Raw genomic sequence first — 18064 nt, 5'->3', positions numbered from 1 at the left:
GTTCGATCAGATCCGGACATCTGAACCGTCAATGTCTAATCCAAGGGCTCACATGAATCTCCGTGCCAAACAAAAACCGAGCGGAAATTACTCGACTGCCCCGCGAATCTGACGGCCGCTTCCCAACTCCGGCGACGACTCCTCGATGGCCTCCGCCGCCGCCGTGAGTCTCCGGCGGGTGATGCTTGCGTCGGCCGCGCTCAGGCTGGTCCTTGTAGTGTTCGGGGAGTGGCAGGATGCCCACCTCGAGGTGCGCTACACCGACGTCGACTACCTCGTCTTCTCCGACGCCGCGGCCTCTGTCGCCGCCGGTGGATCCCCGTTTGACCGCGCGACCTACCGCTACTCCCCGCTCCTGGCCTTCCTGCTCCTCCCGAACTCCCTTCTCCACGCCGCATGGGGCAAGCTCATCTTCTCTGCCGCAGGTAACCCCACTCTGATCGCACGCTTCAGTCGCTGTTAAACTCTTTACTTCCCGGTCTGTTCTGACGCCAGTGGTAGCTAATGTTAGTAGATCTTTGTAATTAAATTTTAATTTCTGGATGTACGTTTCAGTGATGTTGGGCACTCAGGATGACTGGGTTTGTTCTGCAAGCTAACTGTGAATTGCTATCTGAAAAATTTCAGTGTGCTAGTTCTTCCACCCACTTCATTCATTTATATATGTGTGACGATAATCCGGAGCTTGTTTAACCTGTCTTTGTTTCTATGGTTACCGTGATTGAATTTTCGTGATGGTCATGTATCAAGCAACTTGTCTTGCAGATTTGCTTGTTGGGTTGTTCATCGACACCATTCTGAAACTACGAGGCATCCCTGAGAAAATTCGGATGCAGTCTGTTGCAGTTTGGTTGTTTAACCCTTTCACATTCACTATTGGCACAAGAGGAAACTGCGAGCCTATAGTCTGTGCTGTCATACTCTGGATTCTCATATGTTTGATGAAGGGTGTAAGCTCTAAATCTCTTTTGTTCTTTCCAATTATCTGTGCAAAATTTCTATGGACAGAAGGTGGTAGAATCATTATAATTGTCCCAGCTTTTGTTTGTTGATTCTTCCATGTCAAACATAGGATATGATTGTTCTAAAGACAATAAAATGTAGCATATTCAATACCCTTGCTTTACTTATGTTTCATCTCAGAAAAACTTCTATATATTATGTAAAGACAATCAAGTGCTAGCTAGTCTATTAGATCAGTCTCATTGGATATCTATCTGAGTTGGATTCCCCTCAGCTCCTGTGCTAATAGCTCTTGTCCCACCCATGCATTTTGCCAATTCAGTGTTGATCATGCAATGAAATGCAGTTTGTACTGGTGTCTGGTATACTCACAGTAGATGAAAACTATACTTACTAAATTATTGTTGTCTTGAAGTGTATGAAGAATTCATGTCAATTGTGTGCTCATCTAGGTTTTCAGTGCTTGGCCATTGAATTATTAGCTGGCTATCTTCTTATATGTAGTTCGCGTACTTATTTTTCTTTGAAGTCTTTACTAATTTTTGTTAACCTTTGCTCCATAAATTAGGAGGTTTGTCGTCACAATGTCTTTTTACCATTCTCTCCTTTTGAGTTGATGTGTTTAGGTGCACATTCAGTCTCATAATCTAGTTAATGATGTCAAATTTTCTTCAAACCAAATGGTTTGCTACTTGTACTATTCGCTTGTTTTTTAAGCTTTCTAAAAAACTTAGTATTTACGTTGCAATTACATGGATAATAATATAATATCATGCAGAACTTACTGATGTTACTCTCAAGTCTATGAACAAATTTTCCTACCAATAATGACTTTTTTTTGTAGATTAAGATGGGTATCTTATACTATGAGTGTCTTTTGTAGGTAGAGTATTGCAGGCAGCATTTTGGTACGGCCTCATTGTGCACTTCAGAATATACCCAATCATATATGTGATTCCATTTGTTATAGTTCTTGGCAAGAGTTATGCTGGTCCTGCTAGTCGGCCTACTCTTACACTGTGGAGCTCGGAACAACACTTACAAAATGACGAAGTTAGTCAAAGAGAAGAACCAACATCATTTGTGGCCACTGTATGGTATTTTCTTTCAAGCTTCATAACAAGAAATGCAATCATGTTTGGGCTACTCTCAGGATCTATGTTCTTTGCATGGACCGGTGTTTTCTTCTACCTTTATGGGTGGGACTTTCTAAATGAAGCATTACTTTACCATCTTACTCGGACCGATCCAAGGCATAATTTCTCGATATATTTCTATCATATATATCTACACCATCGGCAAGGGTTCTCAAGCATTCAGAGGCTTGCTTCATTTCTACCTCAAGTGATCGTGCAATTGGCACTCATCCTACGCTTCTCTAGGGATCTTCCATTTTGCATGTTTCTCCAAACAGTAGCATTTGTTGCGTTTAACAAGGTAAGATGTCTCATTTCTCTCTCTCTCTCTCTCTGAAACTCTAGTAACACAACGTATTGATTGTCGGTTTGTTAACGAGCAGGTGATGACAGCTCAGTACTTCATGTGGTTCTTTTGCTTGTTGCCGCTCATCCTCCCTTGGACCAGCATGAAACTTAAGTGGAAGGGTCTGGCCTGCATACTAGTGTGGATGGGGTCTCAACTCCATTGGCTCATGTGGGCTTACCTGCTGGAATTCAAGGGCCGAAATGTCTTCATACAACTTTGGGTTGCTGGTCTTGTGTTTATGGCTGCAAACACCTTTGTTATGCTCATGGTGATCAAACACCACAAGTACACTCCGCTCTTCTCGTCAGCAGTGAAGTCAGGTGGCAATGTTGCTCTCAAGAAGGAGTAGCATACTTGGGTTCTTTCCATTGTGCCACTGATGTATAATAAGAGCAGGGATCATGTTTTTTTTTTTTCTGTACCAGATCTTATGTGGCTTGCACCCAGTAATTTTGCTCGTAGCTAATGTGGTGACGTTACATGAGCAGCACTTTCGGTTATCGGATTTTACAACTGATTCATATTTCAGAAAGGACGGGTTTGATTTGGTTGCAGATGAACCCTGGGAGTTCTGGATACTACTCATGTGAACAGAAATTTGTAATCTACATTTTCTTTCTTTTTCGTGTGCGCGTGCGCTTTTTGCTAAACTGTCTAGCGTTGCAATTAGTTGGATTTCCAAAACAAGATTACACAATATGGGTCCCCATGTGTAAATGATCCGGCAAAAATGTGCTGCCTTTGTTCTGACCGGCTGCAACCAACCAGCTTCATTTCATAGTTCATCTCAAGAAAACCATTCTCCGTTTCTAAAAGAGAATTTTTTTAGAATTTTCTCACCCATCATCTAAAAGAATATCTTATCCCCTCATCCTCCAACCAAATATCTGAAAAAATAGGATGTAATCATCCTATCCAGAGATATCCTACCAATCAAACATAATCTACGTAGTTCAACACTTGCCTGTTCTTGCGATTTCATTGCGATCTTATTGCTTTCTTTAGTTGTGATATGTGGAAGACTGGGTGTAGGGATAGTTCAAGCAACCTTCCAGTAAACCCAAATCCTTCTGTTGTTCCTCCAAAACCTGCATTAGGACCGAACGGTGAGTTAGAACTTGAGAGCGGATGGAGCCGTTGCATCGCCCCCTCCCCCGAGCGACTCCCCAACGGAACCAAACCAGCACCCGAAATTTCCCACAAAAATCCACAAATCCCACAAACCCCTCCCAGATCCCCTCCGCCCTCCCCTTCAATTGCCCAGATCCACTCCTCCCAAGCACAAAGATCCCCTTTTTCTTCAATCTTTCCCTTCGCCCTCAGCTAGATGCAACCCCGCAGGCTGCTGTTGTCATTCCCTCAGCCGCGCACCACTCAGATCGGCTGAACGGCCCCCAAATGCAAGCAGAAGATCGCAAGAAAAGCATATCCGCCTCCCGTTGCCCCCAAATTGTGGGCGGAGGAGCGAGGAGATGGTAAGCCTTGTTGTCATCGCAACTACGCAGAGGTTGTTCGAGGATGGAGCCCTCACCCTGGCACCACCGGCCACGGCAATCATGTGGGTTCTGCATCACCTGCGAGCCCGCATTCAAGAAGTGACGAGTGCGCTCCTGCTCGCCACAGCGTTGGTGGTGGAGCATTTTAGTCTGCTCCCAGTCTTCGCAGTGGCACTGGAGGGCAGAAGGCTCACCGACAAGTTCAGCGCAGGCAAGAGCATGATGTGGTTGCGCGCCAAGCTGACCTTCAGAGTTCCTACCACGTGTCTCGGAGTTCAACTCAGCAATCCTGTGAGCCCTGCAGCGGTCTGACGTCCGGCTCCAAAGCAATCATGCTAGAAGTTTTTCAAAACAGTCATGCCAACTTTCAAACACCACCACCGGGACACTATGACAACATTGCCCAAGGCAGAACAGAGCAAAGGGCTCGACAACAGAGTGCAGATGTTGGTGAATGGCGTACAGTGAAGCAAAGCTACTGGTGGAGGAGGGAAAGGATACTGTCAGTGGATGAACACCGCGAGCAGGGATCCCGAGGGACCCCTTTGAGATTCGGTCGGGGGGCTGGTCCTGGAACTACCTCGTACGCGAGATTAATGCGAATGAGACTTATGCAGGATGGATCGTGAGCTAATAGAAATGAATGCACCAAAAATTTAGACAAGTTTAGACCGCGCGGAGGCGTAATACTCTACTCCTGTGTGTCCAGTATGTTGTCAATGCTCCTCTCGTTTCGTATTTCCTATATTTCTCTACAAAGTGCTCCCCTTTATCTACCGGCGGGAGGCCCTTCAGGGAGTGCCCAGAACGAGGGCATAAGTTTCCGTAAACAATAAATGGAAAGTGACCATCATTGGTCTACAGTTGATATTACAGAGGGTTAAAAATACATCCCTCGAACGGTTCCATCGATCTCCGCGTTCCGGCTTTAGCAGGCGTAGGGGCGCCCACCGATCATCTTCTGAGTACTCTCTCATGCCTGTTTGATCAGAGTAGGTCTAACGCGGTATGATGTAACAGGGCGATAAGCCTCAAGCCCATCAAAGATATCTTCAAACGTCTTTCTTCATGGGCCTCGCGAGGGGACATGCGATGGGACCTGTCGTATTAATTGTGCCCACGCCTTCATGCCAGGCGGCGGCAGGGACTGACGTATTCAGAATGGCTGGTGGGGGGGGAGAGTGGTTGGATGTGACTGTCCACGCTCCTCATTAAATACGGCATCGGGCCTCCCACCGACCGACACCTCATCGTGGAGTCCCTGCGGGGTCCACCAGCATGGGGCTTGCCGGGTGCTCGGGGCTCTCTAGGTGCTCGGGGACCAACTGTTCTTGACCCCGAGCACCCACTCCCGGACCGTGCTTTCCTCGGGTCCTCAGGGAGGTGGTCCCCGACGGAAGGTGCCATGTGGCACCGCACTGTCCTGGCCTCGAGCCTCGGGAACCCCCGAATCTCATATCACCGATAGATACATTCAAAGCCTTCAATGCAGCCTCAACTTACATCTTCATCGCAGAACAGGGACAGGACGGAGCTCTACTTAAGGAGAATCTGAGGCAAATGCTTCAACTGCCTCGCATCGGACCACAGAGTTGCAGTGTGTCGTGACCCAGCTCGCTGCTGGCGCTGCAACAAATCCGGCCACCGCTCCTTTGAGTGCAAGCAGTACATCTTCAAAGCTTTAGCCCCAAACGATGCCCCGCCAAGCAGACACTACCGCCCAGACAACCGTGGCTGTCGTGACGGCCAGGAGGACCACGATGGAGACCAAGTCAATATGGGCACAAGAAGACACTGGAGCCGCTCGTCATGGGCGCGGCTCTCTCGCCCCTGGCGCAACGTGGGAGGTGCCACGCGACCGTGAAGAGAGACCCTGGTACAGGCACCGTCATTCAATAACCTACCTGAGATCTGCCTCCCCGCCATGTAGTCCTGCCCTTCGCCGCAGGTAGGCCATTTAGAAGCAATAATCCCGCAATGTCTCATTTGCCTCTCCGGTGGCAACGATATTCGGTGTGGGTAGGCAACAAAGAAAGTCAGGTGACCTCTCAATCATCGATGCGTCAGTCTCGTTGCTTACGACTCCTCTAGACTTGGGTACCGGCTCCACCGCGGCGTGGGAAGACCCCATGTTGCTTGAATTTGCAGCTAATGATGCCCCTCTAGGCCATCGGGTGCCGACCTCGACACTGGGGAGCCCATCCATGTCGTCGCCCACCTCCTACCCCGCATTGTCCGCATCGCCCTGCCTCATACACATCGACGATCCTGAGAGGGTGGACTTGAACACCGATCAGCAGAGGGTTGAAGTGCAGACGCCGGCGACCTACATCAACAAGCCAAGCGACCTCCCACAGCTCAAGGTATCGGAGGCGCAAACCTTCATCAACAGTGTTAGACAACCTCTGACAACACAAATTCCCAACAACACAGCGGCCGTGAACTTAGTCACGGCGGTTAGATATGTTCCTACAACACCACAATCAACTAGAAGAGGCGACCGACTTGCTAAAAAAGCAACGCTGGGCAAGGACCAGATGCAATTGGCCAAAGATGTTCTGGCAAAAAAACTCAGTGACTTCTCGCCTAACGAAAGATCTAACTCTGAGCTTCGAACGTCTTATGTGCAGTGTCTTGAGCAGCCCTTATCCAAGGATGCGAATGTTGTCATCCAGTCACTGGGTGAGGAAAGCCAGCAGCGGAGGGGCCACTCACCCTCTTCAACCTCTGCTTGTATAAGTGTAAGTCCTGCGTACACACCTCCGGAGGAGCCCTCCTTGGCCACTGAGCAATTTACCCAGTCCGAGCCAGCGTTGGGGCCAATATCGCGATGTGAAACTTGCTTGCCGAGATCTCTCCCTGCGGTTGGGACGCTGGTATACTCTCAGCGGCAATGACAAGCCAGTTAGGAGGCAAACTCTCAATTTCATGCTGAAGCGCTAATGATTCGGCGTTCAGCTCCATCTCCTTCCTCGTCTGCGAGCCACACTTTCTTCTTCCATAGAGTCACCAAGCTGAAGGATGGCCTACTTCTAATTCCACATATTAACAAACGACGCATGAAAACGCTCCCGCTGGATTTCACACCTAGACAGAGCAGACGCATTGCGAAAGTTGGAGTTTGGTCTCCAAGCTCTTTGACACAGAAATCCATGAAGACTGTGATGTGTACACTCGGTATTATCGGAGACAGCGAGCACATAGATCAACATGCGCAGGATAGCTACGCTAGATTGTTCGATCAACCGCTAACCAAAACTCACATCCAGGCCTTGGCGGCGCTCTTTGGGTGGGCTGCCCCGGAAGATTGTGAGTGCCTTCAAGCTGATGCGGCCGCAGTGCTCTGCTAACCTTTGGGTCGTCTTGGTTGTCTTGTTTGTGATAGCCAATGAATCCTTCTTACATTTTGATTTGGAACACCCGAGGCTTAAACTCGGGCGCACAACGAGATGTTGTTCGCTTGTGGTTGACTCTGCAAGAATTGATATCGTGTACCTACAAGAGACAAAACTGGCAAACATCTCTCAATACCTTGTGTTGTCCATGCTTAGTGCTGAGTTCAGTAATTTTGTGTTTCTGCTGGCTAATGGGACTCGAGGAGGTGTATGCTCATTGCTTGGCAGGATGGGCGCTGCAAGGTCACATCCTCGAGGATTGACACATATTCGGCCTCGGTCTAATTCGAAACTGATGATGGACAAAAGTGGTGGATGTCAGGTGTTAACGGCCCTTAATCTGACGCCGAGAAACCCCTTTTCCTCCAGGAATTGCGCAATATCCGCGCTCAGTGCTCAGGCCCTTGGGTCACGGCCGGGGATTTTAACCTCATTTATCGCTCAGAAGACAAAAACAACCCAAATGTTGATCGTGCCATGATGGGCCATTTCCGACTCCTTCTTGACGAAACCGAACTCAAGGAAAGCCCTCTCCTTGGTCGCAAATATACCTAGTCGAACAACAGAGAATCACCTACAATTGTAAAGCTCGACCACGTTTTCTGTATGGTTGACTGGGAACAAATGTTCCCAAATTGTTTGCTACAAAGTGCTGCATCAGAGGCGTCCGACCACTATCCCTTGCTTCTTGGACTGCGGGACATTATCGCCGGCAAGCGACAATTTCATTTTGAAGCATTCTGGCCGAAGCTTGATGGTTTCATGGATGAGGTCTTCCGTGCTTGGACTACTGCACCGTCTAGGAACTGCCCAATCGAAACCCTTTCGATCAAATTTAAAGCACTTACAAGGGCTCTGCAAAGTTGGAGCCAGAGGAAGATTGGACATATACGTTCTCTGCTCCTTTTGGCCAAGGAGATCGTACATCGGCTCGAGATCGCCCAAGATTATAGGCAACTGTTGGGAGGTGAGCTATGGCTCTAGCGTAGTTTGAAGAAACACTGTCTTGGTCTAGCTTCACTGGAACGCACGATAGCGCGGCTTCGCTCTCGGTTGGGGTGGCTCAGAGAGGGAGATGCTAATACTTCTTTTTTTCATTTGCATGCTAAGCACCGCAAAAGAAAAAATTTCATCCCAAAATTGTTGTCTAATGATCACGTCCTCATGAGCCATGAAGATAAGGAACGTGTCATCTTCGCTTTCTATTCCAGCCTGCTCGGTTCTTCTGTACAACGAGCATTTTCGCTTGATCTTGCTGAATTGCAGCTACAAGCACATGATCTGGAGCTCCTTGATGTGCCATTTACGGAGGAGGAAGTTTGGGAAACCATCAAACAACTACCAGTAGACAAGGCCCCCCTGGCCGGATGGTTTCACGACATATTTTACAAAAAAAAATGTTGGCCAATCATCAAACGTGACATCATGGCAGCGGTAAGAGAAGTTCACAAGGAAAATGTTAGGAATCTGAGGCTGCTAAACACTGCTTTCTTAACCTTATTACCGAAGAAAGATGATGCTGTCCAAGTGAAGGATTTCAGGCCTATTAGTCTTCTACATAGCTTTGCTAAACTTTTGGCCAAAATGATGGCTAATCGGCTTTCAGACAAACTTCAACATATGGTTTCTCCTAATCAGAGTGCATTCGTGAAAGGTCGATGCATACAAGACAATTTTTTTCTTGTCCAACAAACATCAAGATTTTTACAGCGGTACAAGGAGCCTCGAATTCTTCTAAAGCTTGACATTGCAAAAGCCTTCAACTCAGTCTCTTGGCCGTTCTTATTGGATGTCCTCCGTACTCTTGGCTTTGGTCCGGTATGGCGTGACATCATCTGTGCTCTACTAGCGACGTCTACTACTAAGGTTTTACTCAATGGGGTTCCGGGAATCGAGCTCCAACATCGGCGCGGGTTGCGGCAGGGAGACCCTTTATCTCCTATGTTATTTATTCTTATGATGGATGTGCTTAATGCCCTAATACACAAGGCCAGCGCGGAGGGTTTGTTGCAACCCTAAATATGAATCAAGATACATTCATACCTTGGGTTGACGATATTAAGCCAAAGATCTAGGTTAATTCTATCAAAAAAAATCATGATATGACTATAATGGAATATTCGGATACTGGTTATATATCTGAAACTCACAACGCTAGATCACATACTAATTTCATAGTAATGTAGCCTTTTCATAAGAGTCATCAAAACATATTCCAATGACCACTTCCACCTATCATTCTAAAACATCACATATTTATGTATGGCTTCGCAGAATGATCAATCGCATATGACAGTGGTATTGATTTCATTACATCATCAATCATTATCTACAAAGATAATGTCGCTTGTGCTGTTCAAATGTAAATATGTTACATAAAGAGTAATATCATTAAGCATATTACCCCTAAATTATTTTATACTCATGAGTTACAATAAAATAGAGAGATAAATATCTTGCAAACTAAATCTTGCGATGACCACGTATATTTATTCACAAAGACCTTTACCAACTTGGACATTCTAAAGATTTGTTCATTTAATTGGTATAAGATGACTTCTTGATTTGCAAGGTTTATGGGAGTCTCCTCCTAAATTTTAACATGTTCATATATTATATTGTAATCTTTTTCCTATATGAGTTTTACCCATGAGGTTTCTCATAAAAAGTTTTAATAAGACAATATCTACACAAGAATATATGTCATATTTTCTACCAGAGTTTTTAATGGAGACATCAAAGACATATTGATCCACAGATCATACATATTGTTCTCTAAACTTGCTTATGGGTTTTTTCTTTTCAAGGTTTTCTCATACGAGTTTACAATGAGATAATAATTAATATACGATGTATCATTTTCTTCTTATTTTCCTACTGTTTAAAGGATTTTTCATAAAAATTCTCTTAAGACGAATGAAAAGCAATGAGAAGCAAATGAAACACTTTCACAAAAATTCTCGTAGAATCGAGAATGAAAACATATCACCATATGGATTTTTGGAGGAGTTCTCGAGATGATATATATATGGATCGATATTGATTAAATGGGAGTGTTAGAAAATAGTAGTGACTAACGCCGGCAACCATCCAGCAATTGCTCAATCGGCAATTGCCCAGTAGTTGCTCATACCCGTTAGGTGGGCAGTTGCTCATACTGTTAGGCAATAGACACCTGTTCAGAATGGATGCCCCTTGGACACTCTTTCACCATGTATAAAACACCACATCTAGCAATGAAAATAATGAGTTAGAATCAATTGTTTGTCTCTTTTCTTTACATTGCAATCAACTTTCAAATTTTTTTTATCAAATGTTTACTTTGTTTTTCTGTCGCACATTGAAGTGGGTCACATACCAGCGTTACAAATCCAGATAAAAAAAAAAATCCAAAAATAAAACAAATACTCGTATTTAAAAATAAAAATATATATATGCATACCCTAAGTCTAAAATATACCCATATAAATTTTACATATGTCCAAATTTGAAAAGACGGCCACAATGGTCCAAGCATATGATACAACGGATCCGGATCGGTGAAGTCACTAGAAAATAGTAAATTATGAGTAGATAAATAGTTTTCTGACGTTAATTACTGTAGCAAAGGTATTGTAGTAACGGTTCCATTAATTTACTGTATCGATTTTACTATTTCCGTTACACTGTAACAATTCGTCTGATCCATCCATCCACAATTCAACGGTCAACAGAGATTTAAAGCCACTAACTTTCACTGACGAGTGAAGTTAGAGGATCCGGTTCCATAATACAACCTACTCGTTTGTACGTACCTCTGGCACCTTCTCGTCTTGTTTACAAATCGTGCGCGCTCCAGCTGGCATGCATGTGAATCCGATTGTGGTTAAAAAAAAAAGTGAGCAGTATTCCATCTCATCGTAAATTCGATTCGAAACCAAAAGTCCCCGACTCAGCAACGCCCCACCTCGAGATCCCAGTCGCGACGGAGAATGGGGACCGCCGCCGCCGTGCTCGACCTCGTCGCGCTGGTGCCCTCCTGGAGCGCGGTGAGTCCCGCATTGCGACTGATGCTTCTCTGCTGCTCGTGGATCGCTCACTCTCTGTATGTGTTCGTGCTTTCTCTGCAGGTGGTGGTGCTCCTAGCCTACCTCGGCTACCTCGCCGACGCGGGCGCCCTCCTCCCCGGGAAGCTCGTCGCCGGAGCCGTCCTCCCCGACTCCTCCCGACTCCACTACCGCTGCAACGGTACGTCTGCTGCTGCCCCTACCCTACCGCCACGCGCGGCCGATCCCTCTCCCTCAGACCAGCCAACTGCATTGCTCGCTGTTCTTCTCCTCAGCCACTTGATGCGTGCGTCACACCGCAGGTTTGCTCTCCCTCCTTCTGCTCCTGGGGCTGATTGCGATGGGTGTCTACATGGAGTGGATGTCTCCCACGGTGAGCTCCTGCTTGCTTGCTTGCTTGCGTGTTCAGTCCTCTCTGTCTTACAACTATTCAGTTGCGCAATATGTGTAGGTTCAACAAGGAAGCGACACAATGTACTGTACTCATTATTGTGGTTGATTGGTTTGTATTCATTATGAATTGACAAAGGTACGGGAAGTTGATCAACATATTTTTGTGCTTGCAGGTTGTAGCTGACAGGGGACTAGAGCTGCTGTCAGCGACTTTCATCTTTAGTGTCCTTGTAGGTGGCACCTCGTGCTTTACCATGTCGTTTCCACCTGCTTATGAAGATGCCTATTCCTTGAATCCTTGATATATATTTGGTGTGACGGGATGCTACCATTGTGGAAACTGGGAAGACAAAGGGGAAACCTGCACACTTATGCTGAGGACTGTTAGAGCTAATCTTGTTGTTTATGTTTTTTGTCTATCATGTTTAGTCGTGTCCAGGATAGTTAGCGTGTGGTTGCATGGCGTAGAGTCGATCAACTGAAGTGTAGCACGGAGCGCGTGCGTAGTCCGCGGATCGGCGCGTCAGCAGATGTGTGCATGCACTGCTTGAAGTCAGGTGTGTGGAAGAGGTCAGCACGGGCATGCAGGAAAGAGTGGAGTGATCCTACATGCACGTCAGATCGTGGAGTTTCATGCATATATGGCCTGGAGTCCAGGAGAGATGGGCAAGTCAAGAGGTGGGTGTTGTGGCTCACCGTGTGTACGTGTCTAGCATGCAGCTGATCAATTCGGCTCTGTCCGGTTCATGCGGCAAGTGCGCAATCAGCCGAACGGCCAGGGTGATCAGCAGGTGTGTGTGCTAGTCTTTAAATACGGGTCCATGTATTCGTGTTAAGGAGTGTGTGGTGAAAGTGAAGTGAAAAAGAGGGCGCTGGTGTGCAGAGCCACAAAAAAAACTCCTTGTCTGTACCCCTGGTTCTTGTGCGCAAGTGACTTGTGTTCTTCCGTTAGCCTCATCCTCATAGTGCAAAACCACCGTGTGAGTGCTAGAGAGTGTGATCTTTAGAGCTGGGCCATCAAGTGGTATTCAGAGCCGAGGTTGCGTGCTTGCAGCCATGTCCGGCGACGGTTCTGTGTACACGCCGCCGGGACGTCGCATCGGCGGCAAGGGTGCTGCCGGCAGCGACGACGACGTCGACGGCAACAAAGGCGGCCATGAGATGGTTGTGCAGCAAGTGAAGGAGGCGGGGGTGACGGTGCGTTACCCCATGCTCTCGGAGAACAACTACGGCGTGTGGGCTGTGAAGATGAAGATCTTCATGCGCGCACAAGGCGTGTGGGCGGCCGTGGAGGGCGATGAAGCCGTCGATGAGAAGAAGGACCAAATGGCTCTCGCCGCCATTGTCCAAGCTGTGCCGGAGGCGGTGGTGATGGCCATATCCGAGAAGGAGACGGCGAAAGAGGCTTGGGATGCTCTCAAGAAGATGCATGTTGGTGAAGATCGTGTGAAAAAGGCCCGAGTACAGACCCTCAAGAGGGAGCTTGCTGGTATGTACATGGGTGAATCTGAGAAGGTTAATGATTTTTCCTTGAAGGTTACCACTATCGTGAATGAGATACGCTCTCTCGGCACGAAAGTGGAGGAGGTAACCGTCGTTGAGAAGCTCCTTCACTCTGTCCCTGACAAGTTCCAACCACTCGTCAGTACCATTGAACAATGGGGCGATGTGACGGAGATGTCAGTGACGGAGGCAATCGGGCGCTTGCGGGCGTTCGAGGAGTCGTCAAAGGGCCGACGGCGTGACAGTGAAGGGGGGTCGCAGCTGCTATTTGCGGGCGCCGAGCCGCGGCTAACGTGTGCCGAGTGGGAAGCCAAGGTTGCTGAAGAGAAGCTAAGCGGCGATGGTTCTAGCAACAGCGTCGATAAGAAGAAATACCGCGGCAAGTTCGACAAGTCAAAGATCGATTGCCGCAAATGTGGTGAGTTCGGTCACTTTGCCGATGAGTGCGGCGAGGCAAGGAAGGTGACCAAGGCAGTGGCGCAGCTTGCCATTGCAGATGCGGATGATGAGCCGACACTGCTTTGAAGCCCGAGGTGGAGGTGCAGAATAAAGCCAATAAGATTAGGGGGTGATTGTTAGAGCTAATCTTGTTGTTTATGTTTTTTGTCTATCATGTTTAGTCGTGTCCAGGATAGTTAGCGTGTGGTTGCATGGCGTAGAGTCGATCAACTGAAGTGTAGCACGGAGCGCGTGCGTAGTCCGCGGATCGGCGCGTCAGCAGATGTGTGCATGCACTGCTTGAAGTCAGGTGTGTGGAAGAGGTCAGCACGGGCATGCAGGAAAGAGTGGAGTGATCCTACATGCACGTCAGATCGTGGAGTTTCATGCATATATGGCCTGGAGTCCAGGAGAGATGGGCAAGTCAAGAGGTGGGTGTTGTGGCTCACCGTGTGTACGTGTCTAGCATGCAGCTGATCAATTCGGCTCTGTCCGGTTCATGCGGCAAGTGCGCAATCAGCCGAACGGCCAGGGTGATCAGCAGGTGTGTGTGCTAGTCTTTAAATACGGGTCCATGTATTCGTGTTAAGGAGTGTGTGGTGAAAGTGAAGTGAAAAAGAGGGCGCTGGTGTGCAGAGCCACAAAAAAACTCCTTGTCTGTACCCCTGGTTCTTGTGCGCAAGTGACTTGTGTTCTTCCGTTAGCCTCATCCTCATAGTGCAAAACCACCGTGTGAGTGCTAGAGAGTGTGATCTTTAGAGCTGGGCCATCAAGGACATGTTGAATAAAATATTTAGCTAGTAATTCACAAGAAAATGTTTTGAGATGACAAACATGAATAAAATATTTCCACTAGTCTGCTCATTTATGAAACGCCAGCAAAAAAATGGTCAGCACCATTCATTTTTTAGCATGCATTACATAATAACATCTGGTCACAAATTAAACATTGAAAACTATTTGATTTGTTCTCATTTGTCGCTCTTTGATTTCAGGTCTCTTTCGCACTCTATTTTGCCGGCTTAAAGTCCCGCCATAAAAGTTCTTCTTTGAAACCACATGTTAGTGGGAGCTTCATACAAGATTGGTACTTCTAGGAAACTCTATATTGTGTCTATAATATATATATAAAAAAAAGATGACTTCCTTGTTTTTACACTTGATTTTTTTTTTTGTTTATAAATCCTCTTGTCAATATTGAAAGATCAAGCGGACATAAACTTTTGTTTCTCATGTCTTACATTTTTCTCTACGAATACATAGGAAAATACTTACTATATATGTTTGCATTTATCTTTTAGTTTATACTGATACTTGTCATGTTGATCACTTTGTTCAACAGGTGGTTGGGAGTGCAGCTTAATCCTCATTTCATGGGAGTTGATCTCAAGTATGTGGGCAATTTATATCTTTTGTTTTTGCTTAATCTATGATACGCTGCTGTTTAGAAATATTGACATAGGAACAAGGTTGCCGAGAGAATTTTTTTATGGGTTGATTGGTGTAACTACTGCTTATACGATTTGCTGCTGATCTGTTTGACCCTTTGGTTTCTCCAAAAAAAAAACACTGTTTGACCGTATGAAAAATTGATAGGCCCCAGAATGCTGTCATCAATAGATTGAATGGAATGGTTAGTGATTGTTTATTATGCTCCTGATTAGCTGGAAAAGAGGCAAAACTGCTGCTCCGTGAATAATCTCTCCAAGATCGTTGGGAATCTGCTGAAAGTCAAGTTTAACTTCACACTATCATTCTTGAGATTTTCCACCTTTAAGAAATTGCATATTGGCCTAGTGTTTCATTATTGTCTCCTCACCTGCTTTATTTAATAGTAGAGCTGCTTCTTGAAGTGAATGATCGGAAATCAGATAAGATAGAGAAAGATAGTCAAGTTTTGGTAATTTCAGGTACACAGAAAATTGCTAATATGTAGTGGCAATTACCGTGAATGCAAGTTAGTGTTGTCTGTAAATTATGAATCCAACTCTTACAACTGTTTCCTTTCTGGTGCAGTATATTGTATTGTTTATCACTGACACCACATATAGCTGGAGGCAAATAGAATGTTCATAACAATTATGTTTTCGATCATTGCAGATTCTTTTTCGTGAGGGCTGGAATGATGGCATGGTTATTTATCAACCTCTCTCTGTTTGCAAAGAGCTACCTGGCTGATTCAGTCAACCTTTCGGTCATTCTCTACCAATTCTTTTGCGCGGTATTGGACATGACCATCTTCTTATTCAATCATCTTCTAACCCATTATTTGTGAAATTAATTATGTTTTTTCATGTAGTGGTATATTATAGATTACTTCGTCCATGAAGAGTTCATGACTTCAACGTAAGTATGACGCCCTGTCAGGCTGTAGTAATAAATAGATTTAAGATGCAATATAGTATGCCTGAATAAAATATGTTGGGATCTCTTGTGGGAAGAATGAAGGTTCGTACTTTATCATCATTCATTTCCTCTTATTTTCTTCATTGCTATTTCCAGGTGGGACATTATTGCTGAAAGGCTGGGTTTCATGCTGGTGTTTGGTGATCTAGTTTTCATTCCTTTCACTTTCACTCTTCAGGTATACATTTTATTTACATTTCACTGTTGCAAATGGTGACCCATGGTGCTATTGAATACCTTACAGAGAGTATCCTTCCCTAACATCAATTTGATTTATGTATGTCTCAATTTTCAGATTTATTGCATTTACATGATCATGAAAAATCATTGATGTTTCTTACATTAAATCAGTAGGTTGACAGTTAAACTATTCAGCAATTTTTGTGACTTGTTGGTCAGGGTTGGTGGCTTTTGAGAAACAAAGTGGAGCTGCCCCTCTTGGCTTCTGTAGCTAACTGCTTCATTTTTCTAATTGGGTACTCTTGCTGTGTCTCCAGTGCCTGTTATTACATCCTGTTTCTTGCATTCTAATTTCGTTCACCTTGTTTTATATCATGTGGCACACAGCTATCTAGTGTTCAGAGGAGCTAACAAACAAAAACATGTGTTCAAGAAGGACCCTAAAGCTCTTATATGGGGTAAACCTCCCAAAGTTGTTGGGGGAAAGCTACTTGCATCTGGCTACTGGTAAGAACGCATGCATCCTGTGGAACTTGTGCATGTTAATGTCCCCTTTGTTAACACATAATATTTATATATTTTCTTCAGACTTCAGAGGTGCTTGCTTTTGATTATTTCAACATTGTTCCAGTAGTAGCCTATTTTCCTATTCATAGAGTAGAAAAAACCAAGAGCCACATGTCTAAAGGTTTAGTTGTTTGTGATGAGTTGAAGTAAGGAAAAGTCAGAGAAGCAAAATGTAGGTCAGCAGCCAATACAATCGTTATGAAAAACTATTGTAGATTTAGAACATAGTGAACCTAAATGGTGCTTATCACAGCCAAATCAAGTTCTGCAAGTGGTGCACCAGTACCTTTATCGTTTATCTTTCAGTTGTTGAGACTTTGAATGTTCCCTTCTCTCTTGCGAGTGATCGACCATGTTAAGTGTTATTTTGAATGTAAAACAACTAAGTTTCTCATCGTCCAACACAGGGGCATTGCAAGGCACTGTAATTACCTAGGAGATCTACTGCTGGCTCTTTCATTCAGCTTGCCCTGTGGTGCCAGGTGACTGATCTTCTGACATACTAGTAATTGTTTTCCAATGAAGCTTCTTGTATTAATAATAATAACTTTAATCCGTTGCTCCAGTTCTGTGATTCCATACTTCTACCCCACCTACCTGCTCATTCTACTGATATGGAGGGAAAGAAGAGATGAAGCACGGTGCTCGCAGAAGTACAAGGATATCTGGGCAGAATACTGCAAGCTTGTGCCATGGAGGATCCTACCTTATGTGTACTAATAATTAGGGGGTATTATTACCAGTTGAGTTGCATCATTGTAGAGCCTAGCGCGGTGGATCGTACGCTAGTCAATCTTATTGGTCTGGGATCATCTCTTGTTGAATCATCTGGCACTTATAAACTATGAGCATGTACGTAATGTTGCAGCCGGATACCTATGTTTGAAATCAAGTACGTCTTCCGTCAATAATTTTGATATGCAAGCCATGTAAGCTGAGTTTGTTGGTTTGTCTCAGGATTGGTCTATTCTTGAGCTGAACTATTGCTGCCACAAGACCGGTGGCGTTGTGTTGTTCACTGATGCGTGTAAATTGTGTGTCGTTGTCGCGATGTGTAAAGCTTCTTGTTGGCATCTGTTGGACTATCGTCGCTCCGTGAATGTCAATGTCCTCTCTGTCCAAAGTTTCATCATTTTCTCCTGCCGGTTTAATGGAAAGGGCGAGGATTATATGGACAATGGAAAATGGTAGG

At 45.4% G+C, this 18064-nt stretch overlaps 2 protein-coding genes across 2 annotated transcripts; both read left to right on the top strand.

The window, feature by feature from the left end:
* The first annotated feature begins 64 nt into the window (after positions 1-64).
* LOC133901601 (GPI mannosyltransferase 1-like) lies at positions 65-3147 on the top strand. The gene is made up of 4 exons (XM_062343016.1): positions 65-425; positions 766-948; positions 1847-2400; positions 2483-3147. The coding sequence occupies exons 1-4, from the start codon at positions 146-148 to the stop codon at positions 2795-2797; spliced, it is 1332 nt and encodes a 443-aa protein (XP_062199000.1). The 5' UTR covers positions 65-145; the 3' UTR covers positions 2798-3147.
* An 8066-nt stretch (positions 3148-11213) lies between these two features.
* Positions 11214-17839, top strand: LOC133902433 (delta(14)-sterol reductase-like). Its single transcript, XM_062344021.1, has 13 exons — positions 11214-11367; positions 11449-11566; positions 11688-11758; positions 11952-12008; positions 14715-14806; positions 15062-15109; positions 15820-15940; positions 16019-16065; positions 16222-16303; positions 16525-16601; positions 16693-16812; positions 17280-17354; positions 17439-17839. Exons 1-13 carry the CDS (start codon positions 11311-11313, stop codon positions 17590-17592), a joined length of 1119 nt encoding a protein of 372 aa, XP_062200005.1. The 5' UTR covers positions 11214-11310; the 3' UTR covers positions 17593-17839.
* The last annotated feature ends 225 nt before the right edge of the window (positions 17840-18064 follow it).

This window comes from Phragmites australis, chromosome 20 (assembly GCF_958298935.1).
Source record: "Phragmites australis chromosome 20, lpPhrAust1.1, whole genome shotgun sequence".
Taxonomy (NCBI): Eukaryota; Viridiplantae; Streptophyta; class Magnoliopsida; order Poales; family Poaceae; genus Phragmites; species Phragmites australis.
Note: the sequence above shows the minus strand (reverse complement) of the source record. Positions and strands in the feature narration are given on the sequence as shown.